This window comes from Canis lupus, chromosome X (genome assembly GCF_011100685.1).
Source record: "Canis lupus familiaris isolate Mischka breed German Shepherd chromosome X, alternate assembly UU_Cfam_GSD_1.0, whole genome shotgun sequence".
In the NCBI taxonomy this organism is placed as follows: Eukaryota; Metazoa; Chordata; class Mammalia; order Carnivora; family Canidae; genus Canis; species Canis lupus.
The window spans coordinates 36,224,159-36,242,813 of record NC_049260.1 but is presented as its reverse complement, the minus strand read 5'-3'; the positions used below and the strand labels follow the sequence as shown (position 1 = coordinate 36,242,813).

At 38.1% G+C, this 18,655-nt stretch overlaps 2 protein-coding genes across 13 annotated transcripts in view; one reads left to right on the top strand and one right to left on the bottom strand.

Moving 5' to 3' along the window:
* Positions 1–18,655, top strand: part of CASK (calcium/calmodulin dependent serine protein kinase) — a 350,654-nt gene that overhangs the window by 190,593 nt on the left and 141,406 nt on the right. The gene's annotated exons all lie outside the window — the stretch shown is intronic.
* On the bottom strand, positions 11,049–18,010 carry GPR34 (G protein-coupled receptor 34). Its single transcript, XM_038587222.1, has 3 exons — positions 17,943–18,010; positions 17,218–17,306; positions 11,049–12,753 (listed from the first exon to the last, which is right to left on the bottom strand). Exon 3 carries the CDS (start codon positions 12,598–12,600, stop codon positions 11,563–11,565), a length of 1,038 nt encoding a protein of 345 aa, XP_038443150.1. The 5' UTR covers positions 12,601–12,753; positions 17,218–17,306; positions 17,943–18,010; the 3' UTR covers positions 11,049–11,562.

Here is an 18,655-nt window from a genome sequence, read left to right as displayed (position 1 = left end):
GAACTGCTAGAGCATTGATCTTAGATTTGGATCCAGGCAGTGTGACTTCAGAGCTGCCATCAGAATCTGATTTATTGTGTTGGGTAAGGTGACCAAGTATCCCCAGTGACCAAAAACATATCTTACTTATATACCTTTTGGCAGTCTTCAATCTGGAAACGTATTAGCTGCTGCCAACTCCTTGTTGTAGATGTGCCTTTTCCCCTCTGTAACTGATAAGTAGTCAGAGGCTCATATTTTGAGACTCTGTGAATGTACTGTTTCCCTTTCACTCCATTGATTTCAACATTCATTGATGATCCTTGCCTAAATCAGTTCTTACATTGATGGACACATCTTGGTAGTATTTTTGATGGATGCAGATATATGAGATTTAAAGCCATCACTTGAAGGCATCACTCTAAATAAGTCTTGGTGTTGAGATAATTCTCAAATTGTGCTGTCTGTAGCCTAACTTCTAATACTATAATGTTTTCTCTTCTTCCCTGTCCTCCATCAAAAACCAGCCTCAAGTGTATTGTTTTAATAAACTGACAAATAAAACATTGAGGCCAAGAAACGTAAGTTCTCTGGAGTACCATACCTCCAGAAATACCTGGTTAAGAAAATTGGAAAAAAGAAACCATAGGTAAAAATGTTTGCACACAAGTCTGTAACTCATTTCTTTGGCAATGCTTTGGCCAGCAGAGGGCAATGTATTACCAGCCCTAGGTAAGCCTCTCTTGCAATTAAAGGCTGAAGCATAAGCTGCCCATGTTGCTCTGTTTTCCAGCTAGAAACTTAAAACAATCTACAAGTTTAGTTTTTTTAAGTTCTAACAGAATGATGAACCTTGTCATTTTACTAGCTGAAAAACGCTTTAAACGTGATAGAATAAAAGTAATTGTATGGACAAGGATTTCTGTCCTTAAGAAGAAAACCCATTACTACTCATCTGCCTTTAATAGGATATGTCCTTTGGGTACTTTTTTCTTTTGTACCAGTGATTATCATAAGAGTTGCCTTTGTAAAACACTCACAACCTCACAATTACAATCATCCTCACAGTAAAAAGAAAGTCTGACATTTCAGTATGTGAAAGTTGTCATCATATCTTCTGGTTTTACTTGACTTTGTTTTTAATCACAGCAATTCATGGACATAGTTTTAAAAGTCAAAGAATACTGAAAGGCTTATAGTGAAAACATGTCTATTAACAAATGTAATCTAAGGCATATTTCACCTAAAGAAGAAAAATATAAGAGAAGTCACTGTTCTTCACCCCTATAGTCCTTCCTTCTATCGGCTTAACAAACTCTGCAGATGCTTTAAGAAACCCCCTAACCAGTTGCCTTCTTATTGGTTCTCTCCATCAGGTGGGAGCATACGCTTGTTTTTATCTCTGAGAACACATGATTTGTTACTAAATCTTCGATAACCCTGCCACTCCCCATTCTGCAGTGGTTTGGAAAATAGATATATCTCTCTCTTCCTCACACACACACTTTCAAGTAAAATAATTCAAGGCATTGTCTCTTTTGTTAATGAAATGACTTACCGTATTCAATGTTGCCTTTTTAGAAATAGTACACACACTTTTTGTTTATATTTTATATGCATCGTTTATCTACTGCTGCGTATTAAACCACCCCCAGACTTGGTGGCTTATGACAACAAGCATTTATTCACTCTCAATTCTGCAATTTGTTCTGGGCTCAGCTGGGTAGTTCTTCTGTCATTCTCACCTGGGGTCATTCTGCAGCTATGTAGCTTCTTAGTAGCTGAGACTGGATGGTCCAAGATGGCCTTACTCTTGTGTCTGGACCCTCAGCTGGGATGGTTGTGCAGGCTGAATGTCTCTCTCCATGTGATCCTTCTAATGGTTTTATTTATAATGTCATGGTCTCAGGGTTCCAAGAGGGCAAATCTGGAAGCTGCAAGGGTTCTTAAGGTTTTGCTCAGATGTCCTACAATGTCCACCACATTTTATTGGTCAAAGCAAGTTGCAGTACCTGCCCAGATTCAAGAGGTGGGCAAAAGACTCCACCTCTAAATGGGAGGAGCTGCAGATAATTTTAATCTACCATCTTTAATCTACCATATCGTCTAATATGCTTGTAATGATAATGTTTTAACTAGATTTTTATATTTTTCCCTGAAAGTGCATTTGCATTGGTTCTTTCCTTGAGGGCTAATTTAGTATGTGTAACTCAGAGTCCATGGCTTCTTGGACAGTATTTCAAAAAGAAGAGTTGAGGTTACTTTGCAGAGAGGTGCCCCCTGTGTGTCCCACTTGGGTCTTGGAGCTGTCATTTTGTTTTGATTATTTCTTGTAAAGTGCATCAAAAGTATCATGAATCCATGCTGTTTCTTTTGTACTTCTTATCCTCTATTAATACCCTTTCCCTTTCCATTCTGTTTCCAGAATATTAATGTAGCCTTTCAGTAAAACTGGAAGGAAAGTCTATTTCTGCTAGTTTGATCCTGAAAGCTGGATAAATTCATTGATCTCTCCAATACTAATGCCTAAAAAGATGTGGAAAGACAATTAGTCTAGATTACCCCTTTGGTAACACCCACCCTCCCCCAATACCATGCTGGTTTGTACTCACTACTCAATATTTCCTTATTTTCAGGATCATAAATGGAAACTATCAGAGCATGAGACCCACATTTACTTACTTAGCTGATTCCTCTCACTAGTTGCCACATATATTTGGACCTCTGTAATCGGTCCCCAACACGAGCTGACCGGTGTGTTCCAGTGTTTTTCAAGACTCCCTGGCCACAAAGGGGAACTGAATATGAACATGCATGCAAACCTCATCAGTTCCGTTTGCAACCAGCTGAAAGTTGTTTTTCATATAGGGGAAACAATGTTTTTCTTTTGAGTATAAACAATTGCCAGTATTTCTGCTTCTATTAGATCAGGGGACACACAAGAGAAGACAACACTAAATTGTGAGAAAGGCAGCTTAAAGTAGGAAAACAGCAAAAATTCAATTGAGGAAGAGAAAGAGGTACTGCTGTGTACAGGAAAGGAACAAAGCAGAGATGAGGGATTGGGGTACTAGAAAGTCTTAGTAAGTAATAGAGGCAGGAACTGTATAAAGGAAATGTCTGTAACGGGAAAGGGCCTGTAGTAGCATTGCCAGCAGTATTAACGGAAGCCATTAAAATCTCTTGGCCCAAAAGTTTGCCATTGGATAAAATTTGAAAATAAAACCCATTAGAGTGATGACCATTCCCACCAGAGCTCATGCTGCTACTGAACCAGGGTTTATAGCGAAGGTGCCTTGTCTCCATTTCAGAATGTGATGTGGTGACCCATTTGGCCACTCTGATTACCGAACAAAATGAAGAGTCAATAAGAAAACAAAGAAACCTAAGCACCTAATAGAAATGTCACAGAGTTCCTAGAATCCATCAACTTATTTTAGATCTAGTTTAAATAATCTCTTAGCAATAAAAAATGCCCATTATGTGCTGAGCAAGAGACATAGGTCAAATTTACTACAAAAGAAGATTGAGAGAAACTGCTTGGGGACCACTGACCATACATCAAGCAGCCTCATGCGCGCGCGCGCGCGCACACACACACACTCACACACACACAAGCATGAGCAGCCCTGAGGGCATTACTGTATTAGCATATGATAGCACAACAGGATCACAGGTGGCCCCCACTTGCCAGTCATTGAGGCAATGAATGTTCTGCAAGACCCAAAATTTCTATTAATGAAATCTAAAGAACATCTGATCCAAAATCTGTTAAATGCTTGAAATACTTTGATACCTTCCCAGCCTGCTGGGCATCCATACTATATCGAAATTAACAAATAACTCTCTGCGTTCTATTTCATTTGAGATTTGTAATTATTAGAAAACCCTCTCTTACTATCTGGTAAAACATGCTGCTTTCACCTTCACCCATCCTCTTTCAGTTTATTCTCTGAAGCTACACACAGGTTTTTGCTATAATGTCTTTTCCTTTGGTCTTCTGTTCTAAGGCTACATAATCTCATTCTCTCAGCTCTTTTTCTGGTATCCTGCAAGGTGCCTTCACTGTCCTCTTCTATTTGTTCAACTTTCAGAGCGTGTTTCTGATGAGCACATGATTGGTCTATTACCGCACTTGTCCTGGACAGTACTGTTATTCATGAAAGCTGAAGTTAAATGACCCTTTGTGAGTTACACCCCACCCCCACCCCCACCTCATTTGTTCCAGATCAGCGTCCACTGTATATCTTTCTAGTTCCAATATTCACCTTCAGTTTCTGGCCATTCCATTTTATATATTTTCCCTTACCATTGGAGTACTTGGATAACATATATTGAATCCTTCTTCCTGTCCAGGTACTCATTCATTAACTCATTTAGTCCTCACAGCAATACCATGAGTTAGGTACTCCTTATTTTCTCAGTGGAAGAAAGCAAGCTTGTCCGAGGTTACATCGTAAGTGGTAGAGTCAGAAATTGAACTTGGGCAGTCTGACTGTGATGTGCAAGACTGCAAGAGGCGCCCTTCTAACCTGGCTGTTACGCTCACTTTCAGTTCTGTTATTTAATGATGTTTAATGTCTTTAGGCCAGACAGACTTTTTGGATCCATCCCTGCCATAATCCCAGCTTATGGCCTTACTGATGGTAATACTGCTCCATTGCTCAAGACTCTTCTCCTGGACTGTGTCTAAATGGTCACTACAAACATCTTCCTATGTTAATACATTTAACAGGTCACCTCATGGCCCAGGAGGCTTTCTGTACCTTCAAGCATATCTGTACTCAGATATTTGAATTGTGTAGTTTAACTCAAAAAACATTTCTGTGTTCTCAGGGAATGTCTCATCTGGACTCCATTTATGACTAAAATGCCAAGCTAATCATAATTTTTGTCTGCAAATACTTTAGTGTAGTATTAGAGAGCTGTATATCAAAAGGCCACGGTTTATCTAGATTTCTTATTAGAAAGTTTCTTTTAAAGCAGAAGAGAAAACGTCTTAACTTTAGTCGTGGTATGGTGTCTGGCAAAAGAAACCATAAGCAAAGGAAAAGGCAAGACCCACGCTGAGAGAAGTGATTAACAACCCAGATAAACAACAAAAGATTAGTATCCAGAATGTGTAAAGAACTATTTCAACAATTTGAAAGAAATGAGTAAAAGAGAAGCAACTAATTAAGGGGGCAAGGAGAAGAGGCACAGATATGAACAGACCATTTACCCAAGAAGAAATCTGAATGGAGGAACAAAAAACAAAACATGAATGGATGCTCCATTTCAATTGTAATCAAGGAAACACAAATAAAAACCACAGAGAAGAAGGGCATCTGGGTAGTTCAGCAGTTGAGCATCTGCCTTTGGCTCAGGGCGTTGATCCCTATGATCCCCGGGATCCTGGGATCAAGTTCTGCATCAGGTTCCCTATAGGGAGCCTGCTTCTCCCTCTGCCTATGTCTCTGCCTCTCTCTGTGTGTCTTTCATGAATAAATAAATAATTATCTAAAAGAAAAAAACCACAGGGAGATGCCATTTACACCTACCAGATGGGCAAAAGTTCGTAAATATGATAAAACCAAGTATTGCCAAACAATTCATGTCTTACTAGACTCATGTCTCAACTCCTGTCTCTCACTAGTGGGAGAGGTATATAAATTGGTAAAATCACTTTGGAAAGCAGTTTGTCACAACAGAGGTAAATTGTGGATGCACATACCCATTACAAGCAAGCATTTCTCCTTCTAGGTGTCAGCCATAGAGAAATTCCACACATGTGCATGGGGCATACAAGAGACCATGGTTTCTAATAGTGAAAAAGTGGAAACCACCTAAGGGCCCACTGTCAGGTGAAATGGAGAATTGAGCTATTGTTCGTTCCCACAGTAAAACACTGTGTATCAGTGCAATGAATCAATGAGACCTACACTATCAATATAAACAAATTGAGTGAAAAAGTAACAAAAGGATGTAGTAATAAGATATTCTTTGTGTCCATTTTAAAAACAAAAACTAGTGCATATTGTTATATGTACCTGTGTTATAAAAGTATAAAAATGCACATCAGAATTATATGTACTAACTTCAGGAAAGAAGATACCTCAGAAGGAGCTTTAGTGAAGCTAGCTTTGGGGGTTATGTCTGGATGCAAGAGAACAATTAAGCAAATAGCGCCAAGTGTTAACATCTATGCAGTTTGGGTGATGAGTGCTTGCTGCTTTCTCTGTGGTGTTTTCCCCCGTTATTGGATGTTTGAAATGTATTAGAATTTTTTTAAAAATTATACGTGGAATGACCCAAGCAGAGTAAAACTGCAATAGTTAACTGTTGGTCCTACAAAAACTGTATGACTTACTAAAGCAAAAGAGATTCTGTGCATCGTCCATACCTGTATTCAAACCATAATTAGAATCTTTTTTCCAGATCTCATCTTAGGATGGTTATTTATGCATTTCCTTGACCAGAAGCAAAATTAATAAGGATGAGGTGCTCTAAAACCTAATTTTCCCCCATTCATTTTGTATGCTTTTGTACTAGATTACGATCCATGTTTCATGCAGAGCTTTCCCAGAGTGTGCAAATGTGCCACAGCTAGAAAACCAGTCTTCTAAGATTTTGGCTTTTTGACCTCACAGAATTTGGATGAGTGATAAGCAGAATTTTTTGCCTCAAGTGCATATTATTGCCAATTTATGGGGTTTTTTTTTTTAAGACATTTCTGTAGTTAACCATTATGCTTGGGCAGAAGGAAATGAAAACAAAAAGCATGATCTTAGCAGAGACAATGTCTATGGAGTCAAAGTCTACTGACTCGCATCCCCTCCTATGTAAAAGGCAATTTTATTTAGAACTGCTGTAATGTAGATTAAATGATGATAATGTGTGTTTAGCATCTAGCAGCTAAAGGGCACATAAATATCTCTGACTTTGCTTCTCATTTTCTTGCATGTGAACTTGAAAGGGGGGAAATAAGAAGCATACCAGAAGTTTAGGAGAAACCTAGCACTTCCTTTCCAGCTCTGAGTCTTTTGTTACCACCACCCACCCAACCCTCCAGTCTTCTAACAAACCAGACTGAACCGAGGAACTGCAACAGCCACATACTGGTGTGTGCGCTCAACAGGGCCACATAGCTATGAAAAAAGACGTTGCCTCAGCCAACGTGAGAGCGTGCATTAGTTTCTATCTCATCTGAGTTGACAGAATTCAGGTTATATTCTGAGTTTCGAAAACTTTCTTCTGATGAAAAAATAGAAGTTTCTTTGCAAGTTATGACGTCTATTGGCACCTGACCTAAAAGGCTCTCCTAGTAGATGTCACATCTGTTGTGAATATCTTTCCCACCTTGTGCTTTTGCATTTATGTTTGTGGTTTTTGACCAAAAAAAAATAAGCTATGCATTTTCCCAATAGTTATTTCTATTGTTTTATTAATAGAAGGTTCTTGCCCATCCACAGAGGAGTTAGTCACCTATCTTTAAGTCTTTTCATGGTTCCATTATTTACACTTAACAATCTAATCCACTTTATAATGTTTTGTGTGTGCCATGAGGTGAGGCTATAAGCTAGCTTTTGATTAAGAAGCACCACACTCTTTATTAATCCATCCCTTCCTTCCCCCATGCTTTTCATGATGTCTCTTTTATTTGCAGTGGTTCTTTCTCAGGAAAGAAAGTGTATCACAGTCACTCAGGAAACCTCAAAAATCCACTTAACTCCACTTTGCAAGATTCTAGCACATTTTGAGTAACAGAATCTTAGGTTTCCCTCTGATTGTTCCTGCCCCTGCTCTTTTGAGAACCGTTAATTATGTCACATAATCTTCTGGATCACGGAGGGTCTGCTTAGAGATGTGTATTCTCTTCTACTGATAAACTTATCCTTGCATCTGCTGCACAATGTCCTCCTTATTGAAAGATAAGAATATATTTTAATATCTGGTAAAATAAGTTCCCATTCTTATTTCAAAAACCTAAAAAATTGCCTGTTAACATGTTTCTCCAAAATCCAGGGGGCCTGTTGGGAGAACTCTGTTTCATGCTGTTTTTTCCTTGTGGGTAACTTTTAGTAAGGCTGTGCTTCAAAGAGTTGTAATTATATTAGTTCTACTTTTATATCAGCAGGACTGAACAATCCATTTTTTAAAAAAGTTAAAAATAAAACCTTCTGACCTTCAACAAAATTTCCTTTTTCTATTGACCTGATCTTAGAAATTCAACCGTCATCAAACCCAGCTCTGCACAGAATACTTTTCCAAATGAACAATAGCACTCAGCATTAGGTCCCAGTCTGGCAGCCAGGCAGTTAATTTTGCCCTTGTTTACTTTTGCATATGTGAGATGCTATTTGGAAACTTGTTCTGAGTATCTTTTACAAGGTGAGGATATGTATATACTTGGGAATTTCCTTTTTCTGCATGCTTCTAAATGTTGGGTTGGGGGAGGTAGGGACAAGTGTTTCCTGCTTGCAAACAAGAAATAAACGCTGTATATAATAAATAGCCTTAAATTTAGTTAAGTCAGTAGCATGTTAAGAATTTACAAACATTCGCAGGATTCAGGTTACTCTAAGACATGTTATTAGTAAAACTTCTATCAGTAAACAAAATCCATCATAGGCTTACGCTGATTGACTTATCAAAATTTATTTTATCACAAATATCATACCAAGAATTAACCCAGTGTACCTTTTAATTTTTTTAAAAGAATGCCATTGTGTGGGGAGCCTGGGTGGCTCAGTCAGTTAAGTGTCTGACTCTTGATTTCTGCTCAGATCGTGATCTTAGGGTCCTGGGACCTGCCAGTATCAGGTTCCTCAGTCAGCGGGGAGTCTGCTTGAAGATTCTTTGCCTCTCTCTCTCTCTGCCCCTCCCCCTGCTTATGTGCTCTTGTTCTCTCTCAAAATAAATAAGTCTTAAAAAAATAGTAAGAATACCATTGTGCTGGGCTTTATAGGGATCATCTAATATAAATAATGAGACAGCTTCTAGAACTATCAGTGTATATTTTTTAATGTTCCATAAAACTAATAATAATAATAATGTAATTTAATTATTCAAACTGTATGTTTATAGAAGAGATATGTAGAGATATAAAATGCTTACCAGTAATGTAAAAAAAAATCTTTGTAACTTTGAGAACTTAAGGGAAAATCAGTATCGTCATATTTTATGACCATACAACTAGAAATGCTAAATTTCAGTTTGGTGGTATTTGCTAACATTGTCAGAGCAAAGTAATAGAAGTTTTTTCTGAGCTGCTAATTTTTCTGCAAATTTCCATTTTTCTTCTCAAATGTTTCTTGTTTTTTTAGTATAATTCTGCTTCGACCTGTTCTTTTTTTTTATTTTTATTTTTATTTATGATAGTCACACAGAGAGAGAGAGAGAGGCAGAGACATAGGCAGAGGGAGAAGCAGGCTCCATGCACCGGGAGCCCGACGTGGGATTCGATCCCAGGTCTCCAAGATCGCGCCCTGGGCCAAAGGCAGGCGCTAAACCGCTGCACCACCCAGGGATCCCTCAACCTGTTCTTTATTCAATCGTATGCATTCAATCATATGCACTTACTGAAATAGAGCTGTGCACTAATTGTATAAAAGCCAAATCTCGTTAAAATAAATTCAGCCCAACAAAATTCTTCATACTCTCTAACTTTGATTCCCCAGCCAATTGCCCACCTGAAGTTTGAAGAATTATTCTAACTATAAGAAATTCTCCTATTCTGTGACAAACTTATGAATGCATCCTTGGACTTCTCATAACAAATTTTACGTATTTACTCAGTGGCATTCTGGTCCTGTGACAAAAAAAAAACTGAATAAATGCTGGACAAACTTCTAAGAATGGTTGCCTTAATGACATCTCCTGTTTACAATTGTATGATGTTCTATGCAGCTATATCAAGATACATTGACTAGGAAAAAAATACACCCACTTTTTCAATTCTATTAGGCATACCCCCCCCATCTCATGCATCTGCTCATTCGTTCATTCATTCAGTTATTCAACAGATACCTGTTAGTCGCCTGTGTGCCTCGCAATGCACTAAGCTCCCAAGAGCCCTTGCCAAATAAGAGCCCTTTCTTTTAGAGCTTACTCTCCAATTAATTTTGAGCATGCATGAAAACTTCAGAATTTTCTCCCTTTAATTTTAATCTGTAAGTTGTCTTTGTTAGTATGAAATATTTCAAACACTCAGGAATATACATACCAAAAATAATAGAACAAATACCCAAGTACTATCACATAGGTTAACAGACATTAACATTTTGCCATGTTTGCTTCAAATCTCTCCAGCTATAACCATTAACTTTAAGTTGGGATGTTATGCTGTGTATATTATGCACATTTTGTACTTGTATTGCATATCTATATGGTACTTTATATGTTTTGTATTTTACATAAATGATTTCACATGGTGTGTACCCTTTTGCAGTTGGATTTGGGAGGGTTGATTTCTATTCAACATTGTTTTTTATAATTTTCCATGTTGATGCATGCAGGTATAATTCATTTCATTGAAGCACTGTGTAATACTCTATTTTGTGAATAAGCCACAATTTATTTCTCCATTCCTTTGCTGATGCATAGTCAAATTGTTTCCACTTGGTTTCTTATATATGTGTGTGAGTGGTTCTGTCGGGTGTATGCCCAGTAGCAGACTTGGCAGATCCTAAGAGTGTGCCTATTTTCAATTTTACTCTGTCAAAGTGTGGTCCAAGATGGCAGAGTCATTTACAAATCTGTTTTAAGTAAGGTGTGGGTTCAAGTCTTGTTGGTAGGTTATCATTCCTTAGCTTGTCTGTTGTTAGATTTTACTGTGTAGTGTTTAAATTCTTATTATTTGATCAGTGATAGATAATGGATGATTTTATTTTTAATTAGAATTTTATTATTTCATCTGTTAATAATGGTTTAGGCATAAATGAATAAGGTAGCAAATTATACAGGCTTTTTAAATGACAAAGAACATACATTTTCTAACATTTTTGTCAGTCTGCCAATCATTTAACTTAATTTTATTTTTATTTTTTTAAGATTTTATTTATTTACTCATGAGAAACACAGAGAGGCAAAGATGTAGGCAGAGGGAGAAGCAGGCTTCCTGTGGGGAGCCCGATGTGGGACTCAATCCCTAAACTGGGATCACACCCTGAGCCAAAGACAGACACTCAACCGCTCAGCTACCCAGGCATCCCCCTAACTTACTTTTAAACATACCTTTAATTAGTATTAAGTGCTTGATTTTGAGTAACTATGTTAGTGGTTTGAGAAACCATGACATTTTAATTATTCTGTTGTTAAAACCATAAATTTCATGTAACTTTATAATCTATGTTAAGAGTATTAGTTTAACAGCATGTTTTGAAAAGATTTTACATACAGATTTAAAATCTAGTGATGAGTATGAACTTTTCTTTTCCTTGAAAGATTTTACAACTAAGCAAATGAAATATCACAAATAAGCAAAGAGCTTTGAGCAGATCTGAGCTTTGCAAATGCTAGAGCTTTGTTTCATAAATTTTAGTTCTTTAAGGTATTAAGAGGTTATATTTTCTCATTCTTTTTAATGTGTTTACCTCAAGTGCTTTAAGAAGTAGGCTGAATTTTAGCTGCAACAGATGTATCATGCAGGGAATATCCTGGTTTAAATTCTGAAGTACTTTCACTTCTGCTTGCTTCCCCTTGAAATCGTCTAGAAAGAAGTTGGCACATTATTTTGCGGATGTTACTGGACATCAGGAAATACATGACTGGATCTAAGCAGCTATTGAAAGATGAGAAAACCAACATGATCTCGTTGGTTTTGTGAATGATTTCCTTCCAATAGCAAGAAGACCCATTTAGCTGTGAAGAAATATAGACAAATCGGAAGGCATGATAGGGAACAAAACATACAGTAAAAATGATAAGTACGATAAAGGAATTCCGGGCTGTTTTGGCATATTTACCAGAGTTGGGAAATTTTGACCTCCTTTTGGAAATCCTCAGTAGATTCTTGCCGATCTTAATATATGAAAGGATTATTAGAAAGAAAATTAGCCAAAACATTACCACAAGGGCATAGTTAAAAATTGCTTCTCCTTTGGCATTACGCTTCTCTCTATAATGGAAACACATTGTGGAATCATGATCTCTTCTCTTAGGGGTTAAAATAATCATAATTAAAAATACACCAAGAGCAACTATCCATACTATACAGCAAACGTAAATGCTTTGTTTAGTTGTTGTTGTCCTCCGTTGTTGTATAGACCGATTAATTTTTATGTAGCGATCCAAACTGATGAATCCAAGCAAAATAATGCTGATGTACATGTTCATATAAAATAGTGTTCCCACAACCTTACAAAGGATCACACCAAGTGTCCACTGGTTCCCATTAATGTGATACATTATTCGGAAAGGCAGGCAGAAGATCAGTAAGAGATCTGCAATGGCTACATTCAGAAGGTAAATCTGTATGGAATTTCTTTTGCGGTGGATACCCAGAAATACGTAGAGGGCAATTATGTTTCCAATTAGTCCCACGATGAAAATGACAGAGTAGGATATTGTTAGCATGCTAGAGAGTAGTTTCTCATCCATGGAACAGTTATTTCCTGGGACATGACTGCTTTGGTTAGCCATTACGATCACTTCCTGGGAGGAGTAAGGCCAGCTGTGGGCTGAAGTGGTCGCCGTTGTTACATGTGACTTCTCATTGTCCGGTGTAGGCGTCAAAAAGTGGAGGTGCTAAGTGGCATGTTCCTTGTGTGTAGCTTTTATGTCTTCAGATTTTTCCTACAACAGAATTGCACCACTGAGTCATTTGCTATTTTAGTAACAGTCACTTTAACTCAAAGCTCAAATAATAAATTATTTTTAGATGTGAGGAACGTTGAGTATCTACACTAGGTATGTAGCAGCATTACGGTCTCATAAAACAAGCAGTAAATGTAGTAGAGTCTTCGGGAATGTCCTGCTCTAACCTTTCCTATGGCTATGGTATACGTTCAAGGTTTGTTTTATTTAACCTTCCCTGGGGAGTTTGTAATGGGAATAGAGATGGAGGTCAAGAGAAATGACAGCTCCCATTGTTCAAAGATAAGGGTCTATTTACCTAAAGGTAGTTACAGCCATGAGTGAGTTGGGCCCACTGCTGACCCCTGCCCAGCTCCATGCCTTGACGCCTTCCCTTGTAAATGGTATTCATTCCTTTTGACTAAGAAAGGGTGTTACACAGTATAGGACAGATAAACTGTGGCAGTCTTCCATTCCAGGGTGAGAATAAAGGAAAAAGTCCTCAATTTCTTCTTTTACAACCTAAGACCAAGTTGGTTATATTAAAAATCATTTGCCTACAGGACAGGCTGACCAAAAGAGCAGAGCACATTAGGCAGATTCTTGTAACCCTGCAACCGGAGAGTGTAAAGTAGCCAAGCAAGCAAGTTGGGCGGCAATGTCCGCCAATTAGGCCAGGCAGTCTCCTGACCTAGAAACGTACAGTGATAATGTAGATGGAAAACAGGATGTGCATTCCAGGATTTTGAAATAACTAACTGCAGTTTACTATGCCCTGAGTTAGGTAACTTGCAACTGTTGCTAGAACCTTGTCAGAGACAGTGTATGAACTACACTTGTTTGTGGCAGCAGAGAATGTTAACAATGCTACCTGTTCTTGGCCCTTTCCTGGGCATTGACTACTATGAAGAACTCAGTCTGAGAGGCCATAATAAGGAGCTAGAAGACACGAAGAGAGAGTTCCAGGAGGCCTTATCCCTTTCCTTTCTTAGTGACTGCCCCATTTCTCTATAGCAGCCTCTTGGCAGATGTAACATAAAGATGTTCAGAGCAAGGTTACCAGAACCAGACTAACTAACTCTGTGACCTTGATTCAACCAATTAATCTTTTCTAAGTCTCATTTTTCTTACCTATAGAAATGTAAAATGTGTATGAAGAACTTAACCCTAGCACATAAAAGTACTCCATGAAAATTGGCATTTAAAAAAACACCTTTGGACTAATCTCATTGTAGTAAATTTTCTACGCCTGGCTAAATACTACATGGAAAATGAAGGTGAACAAGACCAAGATCCTGCTCTCAGTAAACCTTTTTGTAGGCATGTGCATTCAAATTCTGAATGCTATGAGGTAAAGTGGGATTTGAATTACAGTAACTTCTTGATGTCACATGCTATGCAGAAAAAAACATTTGGAAGAACGTAGCCTTTCTTGAAATCCTATCTCTAATTTGATAGAGAAGAAATCATGTCATGGAGGGTAAAATTCCAGTTTAAAATGTTGTCAAAGAGAGAAAATTGATTCCAGGGAAAAGGAACCTACTCATGAAGAGGAAGTTATGTAATCCCTGATAAGAGCCTGTCACCAGAGCTCAGGTCCATGGAGAGAGGGAGGCAGGAGGCAAGTCTAGTCTCTATCCTGTGTCTCAACTGCAGGAAGAGTGATGTTCGCAACATTTATAGAAACTTACAGGCATGTCTTTGGTGCTTTGAGATTCTAGAAGGAAAGGGCCATCGAGGAAGAATGGCAAGCTGCCAAAAAATTAAGCTGGTAAATGCGATCTGGATTACCAGGAAGAGGAAAAGAGTGCCTGAAGGAGGGATTAGCTTCCTGTGGTTACGTGGAGAGTTTGCAGAAGCTCAGGTGGAAACCTCTCATAGCCACCAGTGAAAGGGCACTTGATGGCAAGTGACATGATTTTGAGAGCTCAGATAGCTGAAATGACTGTAAGAACTCCTCTGTAAGCAGTTCTTTTTTTTTTCCCTTCTCCCATGCTGCATTTTTAAACTCCGTTAGGATTAGGAACCTCATCTTTTTTGTTTACCTCTGTACCAAGTGCTCAGCCCAATAAATATTATTGAATGAAAGAGGGAATTTAGTAGAAAAGTATAGGTGAAGTTCTCCAAGTGGATCTCAAAATCAGTTGTTCAAGAACAGGAGGGGCTTTAGCACATTAAGAAACAAAATTGCAATTGACCATCGTTGCTGTGTTGGCAGCCTGTTGTGGCTGCAGCAAAAACTAACCCCATTCTTTGGTTGAAGTCATAGACAGGGAGTTTCTTAAGTGAAAACCGCTACTACTAATCTGAAGGGTGTTACTGCCTGCCCCAAGCCAGCAGAACCTCATCTGGAATGCAGTGTTTCATCCCAACAGCACACTTGAAAACTGCCACAGAACAAATGGGGGAGAAAAGCCCAATTCATGTCATAGGAGTGAGCTGAAGGAAACAGGCACCTTACCCTGGTGATGGGAAAGCTTTGCAAAGCCACAGAGAAAAGGATTGCACCTTGTGATCTGTGTTTTCAGAAAGCAGAACAAGGACTAATGAGTAGAACTGCAGAGACAGATGTTGCCTCCAATTAAGGAAATGCTGTTTTAGAATGAAACAGTCTATCTTGGGAGGCAGTGGGGGTCTTACTACCAGAGATCTCAAGACTGACACTGGTTGGGTCATTTGTAGAAGAGACACTCGGCGGCTCTCAATCTGGGCTACATATTAGAATCCCTTTGAGGGCTTTTTAAGGATACCAGTGCCTGGCGCCAACCCCAGATATTCTGATTTAATTGGTCTGGAATGGGCTCCAGGCAATGGCTTCCTTCAAAAAGTCCTCAGGGGATTCTAATGTGCAGCCAGTAGTGAACCCTTGAGCTAGATGGCTGGACCATTAACTAATATTTATTTAGCAGTTGCTGTGCACCAGGCAGTGGGTTAAGCACATTTATATTACTTCATTTGCCTAATCTTTATAGTAACCTTGTGATGTATTACAAAAGACCGTAATGTGGGGATCCTTGGGTGGCTCAGTGGTTTAGTGCCTGCCTTCCCCCCAGAGTGTGATCCTAGAGTCCTGGGATCGAGTCCCATGTCGGGCTCCTTGTATGGAGCCTGCTTCTCCCTCTGCCTGTGTCTCTGCCTCTCTGTGTGTGTGTGTCTCTCATGAAAAAATAAATAAAATCTTTAAAAGAAAAAAAAGACGTAATGAGAGATGAAAAGGTTGTGAACTTTACCTAGGACCACACAGCTCTTAAATGGCAGTACCCAAGCTGGGGCTCAGATCTGACTAGCTTTTAGGGTCCATGATCCTTTTCGCTAAACCTCACTCCTCCTAATCACATAGGATCAGCATTTCCTTTTTTAATGCTGAGTTCTGTCAGCAGTATTTGGACATGATTCCTTTAATATTATCTGCATTAGCAATTTTTTAAAAGACTTTATTTTTAAGTAATCTCTACATCCAACATGGGGCTCAAACTCACAACTTCCAGAATAAGAGTCACATACTCTACTGACTGAGCCAGCCAATTGTCCCTCACACTAGTAATTTTAAGAAGAGATTATACTTTCTAGTTTTTCTTCTTTGGAAAAGGTATTAATCTTTTCATTTGCTCTGTCCATTTTTAGTAAGTTAAGAATTGACAGAATCATAAATTATTCATCAGAACATTCAACACATCTCCCAGAACATATCTTTTCAAACGTCTAGGCCTGCAAGCCATCATCAAGATATTTCTAGAAAGCTGTTAGAACAAAGCATATATCCTGAAACCATTTGCCCCAGCTCTAATCTTCCAATAAAATAAATTAATAATAATAGTTGGACAGGGTTGCCAATAAACCTTTCCGGTTTTGCTTTATTTGTAAGCTTAAAGAAAATAAGGCAAAAGCAATGCATTTGTTTAAATAGTAATAGTGCCTATCACTTAGAGCTGTGTATTAGATGGCTGGTGTCCAGTCATTTACTAACGAATTAACAGATTAGATTCTGTTTTACACTTAATGGCTGATTTTCACCTCCATTACACCGTGTCAATCTCTCCCTGTTCTTAAGGCCATTTATTGATGTATTAAAAACGACTCATTTGATTTGTTAACACTGGCCAATGAGGACAAGAAACAAACCACTGGTGTTCATGTAGTGGACTAATTTCCCCATGGCTATTACTTGTGACTTGTGTACTATATTGAAGTGGTCACAATGGTTTTCTGATAGTAGATGGAAAAAGGGTTTTTTTAAGGTTGTTACTTGACAAATCCTGAAGTTTGTCCCCTGTGTGAGTGCTGCATCGTACCCAGCACCATCACCCCGCTGGCCAGTGGTTTTCAACTGGCTCATGATGGAACTTCTGTACTAGAGGGCAGCACCCAGCAGATTCCACTGTGGCCTCCAAAGAGCAAAAGCTTTGTAAATGGCACTCTGGGTATGTTTGTGAAAACATCACATTGCTATGTTAAAATACATACCTACTTGGCAGTGGTAGCAACCTTTCCCTGTAGTTTGATTTGGTAGCAGCTGAATCATTCAGGCCATGCTTCAAAAATTGCATTAATTGCTGCATACAGAATAAAAATTGCAAGCATGTTACTGTGGAAATCATACTATTAGTAGTATATTAGGTTTTGTTATAAACTTAACTGTGTCTAAAAACAACACATTTTAGAAAATTTCAGCTGAATTAACTCACATGTATTTTGCTTTTTCTTTTCTCTAATATTCACCTTATTTACTTCTGAAACACCAAACTTAACATTTATTTCATCTGGCAATTATCATAAAATAATCACAATATAATAAAGTATAGCCAGTGCAAATAGGGAGACAACAAAACAATAAAGTTAACAAGTGATCATTTATAATACATTGGAGATAAAATTTGTTGCGCATGACAATAACTTCTCATGAGTTCAAGTGGTTCTCCAAGTCTTTATGGCAATACACAAAGGACAGTATAAGCAATGTGACAGTATTGGTAGTATGAGCTTCAGTACCCACAGTGTCTTCAAGTAACTAAGAAGACAGCCTCATTTTAAGTCAAATCAAGGCAGAGGTGTCATTCAAGCAGTTTACTCAAGGCTCTAAAAAGCAAAGCACTAGTCAATTGAAGCAGGTTTCACTTTTAGTATACAGATCATCACATTTTAACCGAAATAATGGGTCATTTATATAGTTGAAATCAAGGAGTACTCACAGGTCAGGCTCTCATGCAGTAAAAGCAGAACACTAAGCTTCCCTAAACACAGAGACTTGTCTTTCTGTGTCAGCTGGGCTCCTCCATCCGGTCGTGGTACAATTGGTTGAGGTCGTTTTTTTTTTGTTTTTTTTTTTTTTAATTTGCATGTAGTAATAAGATTGGGGGTTTTTTCCCTTTTCTTTCTTTTTCAATATGCTGTTCCTCTGATTCCTTGTGAAAATGGTAAAAAGCCTACCAGCATGCAACCACTTTATGTATAAGCTCAGTCAACACTTCATAAAATTATTTTTATCTTTCCTAATGAATACCTTTCACCTTGACAATCATAGGAAGTCTTCCCTTATACCCCCGAATAAAGAAGTTTTACGAATTCTAAGCATAATTATGCATTTTCTATTTTTGCCTAAGAAATGATGCATAGTAAGCACTGAATATCTATTTCCTTCATGATTCATTTTAAAAATTAAGTTATTCACATAAAATAGCATTCCTGTATTGAATGTACTAACATCAGTAATGAATTATTTTATTCCTTAGTTTTTTAAGCTTTATTTGATCTGTGCATTATTTTAGTAGACTTTCATGTATTCCTTTAAGACCTTGGATTTATTTTCTAAAACAGTGTTACAATCTTAGGACTAGATGAGATCTGTGATGGTATTCTCCCCTTTTTGTCACTACGATAAATTCTCCCAAGTAAATTGAAATCT

What these genes read in the sequence shown, in the direction of transcription:
- GPR34 (XM_038587222.1), bottom strand. Translation starts at nt 12,600, where the DNA reads ATGGCTAACCAAAGCAGTCATGTCCCAGGAAATAACTGTTCCATGGAT.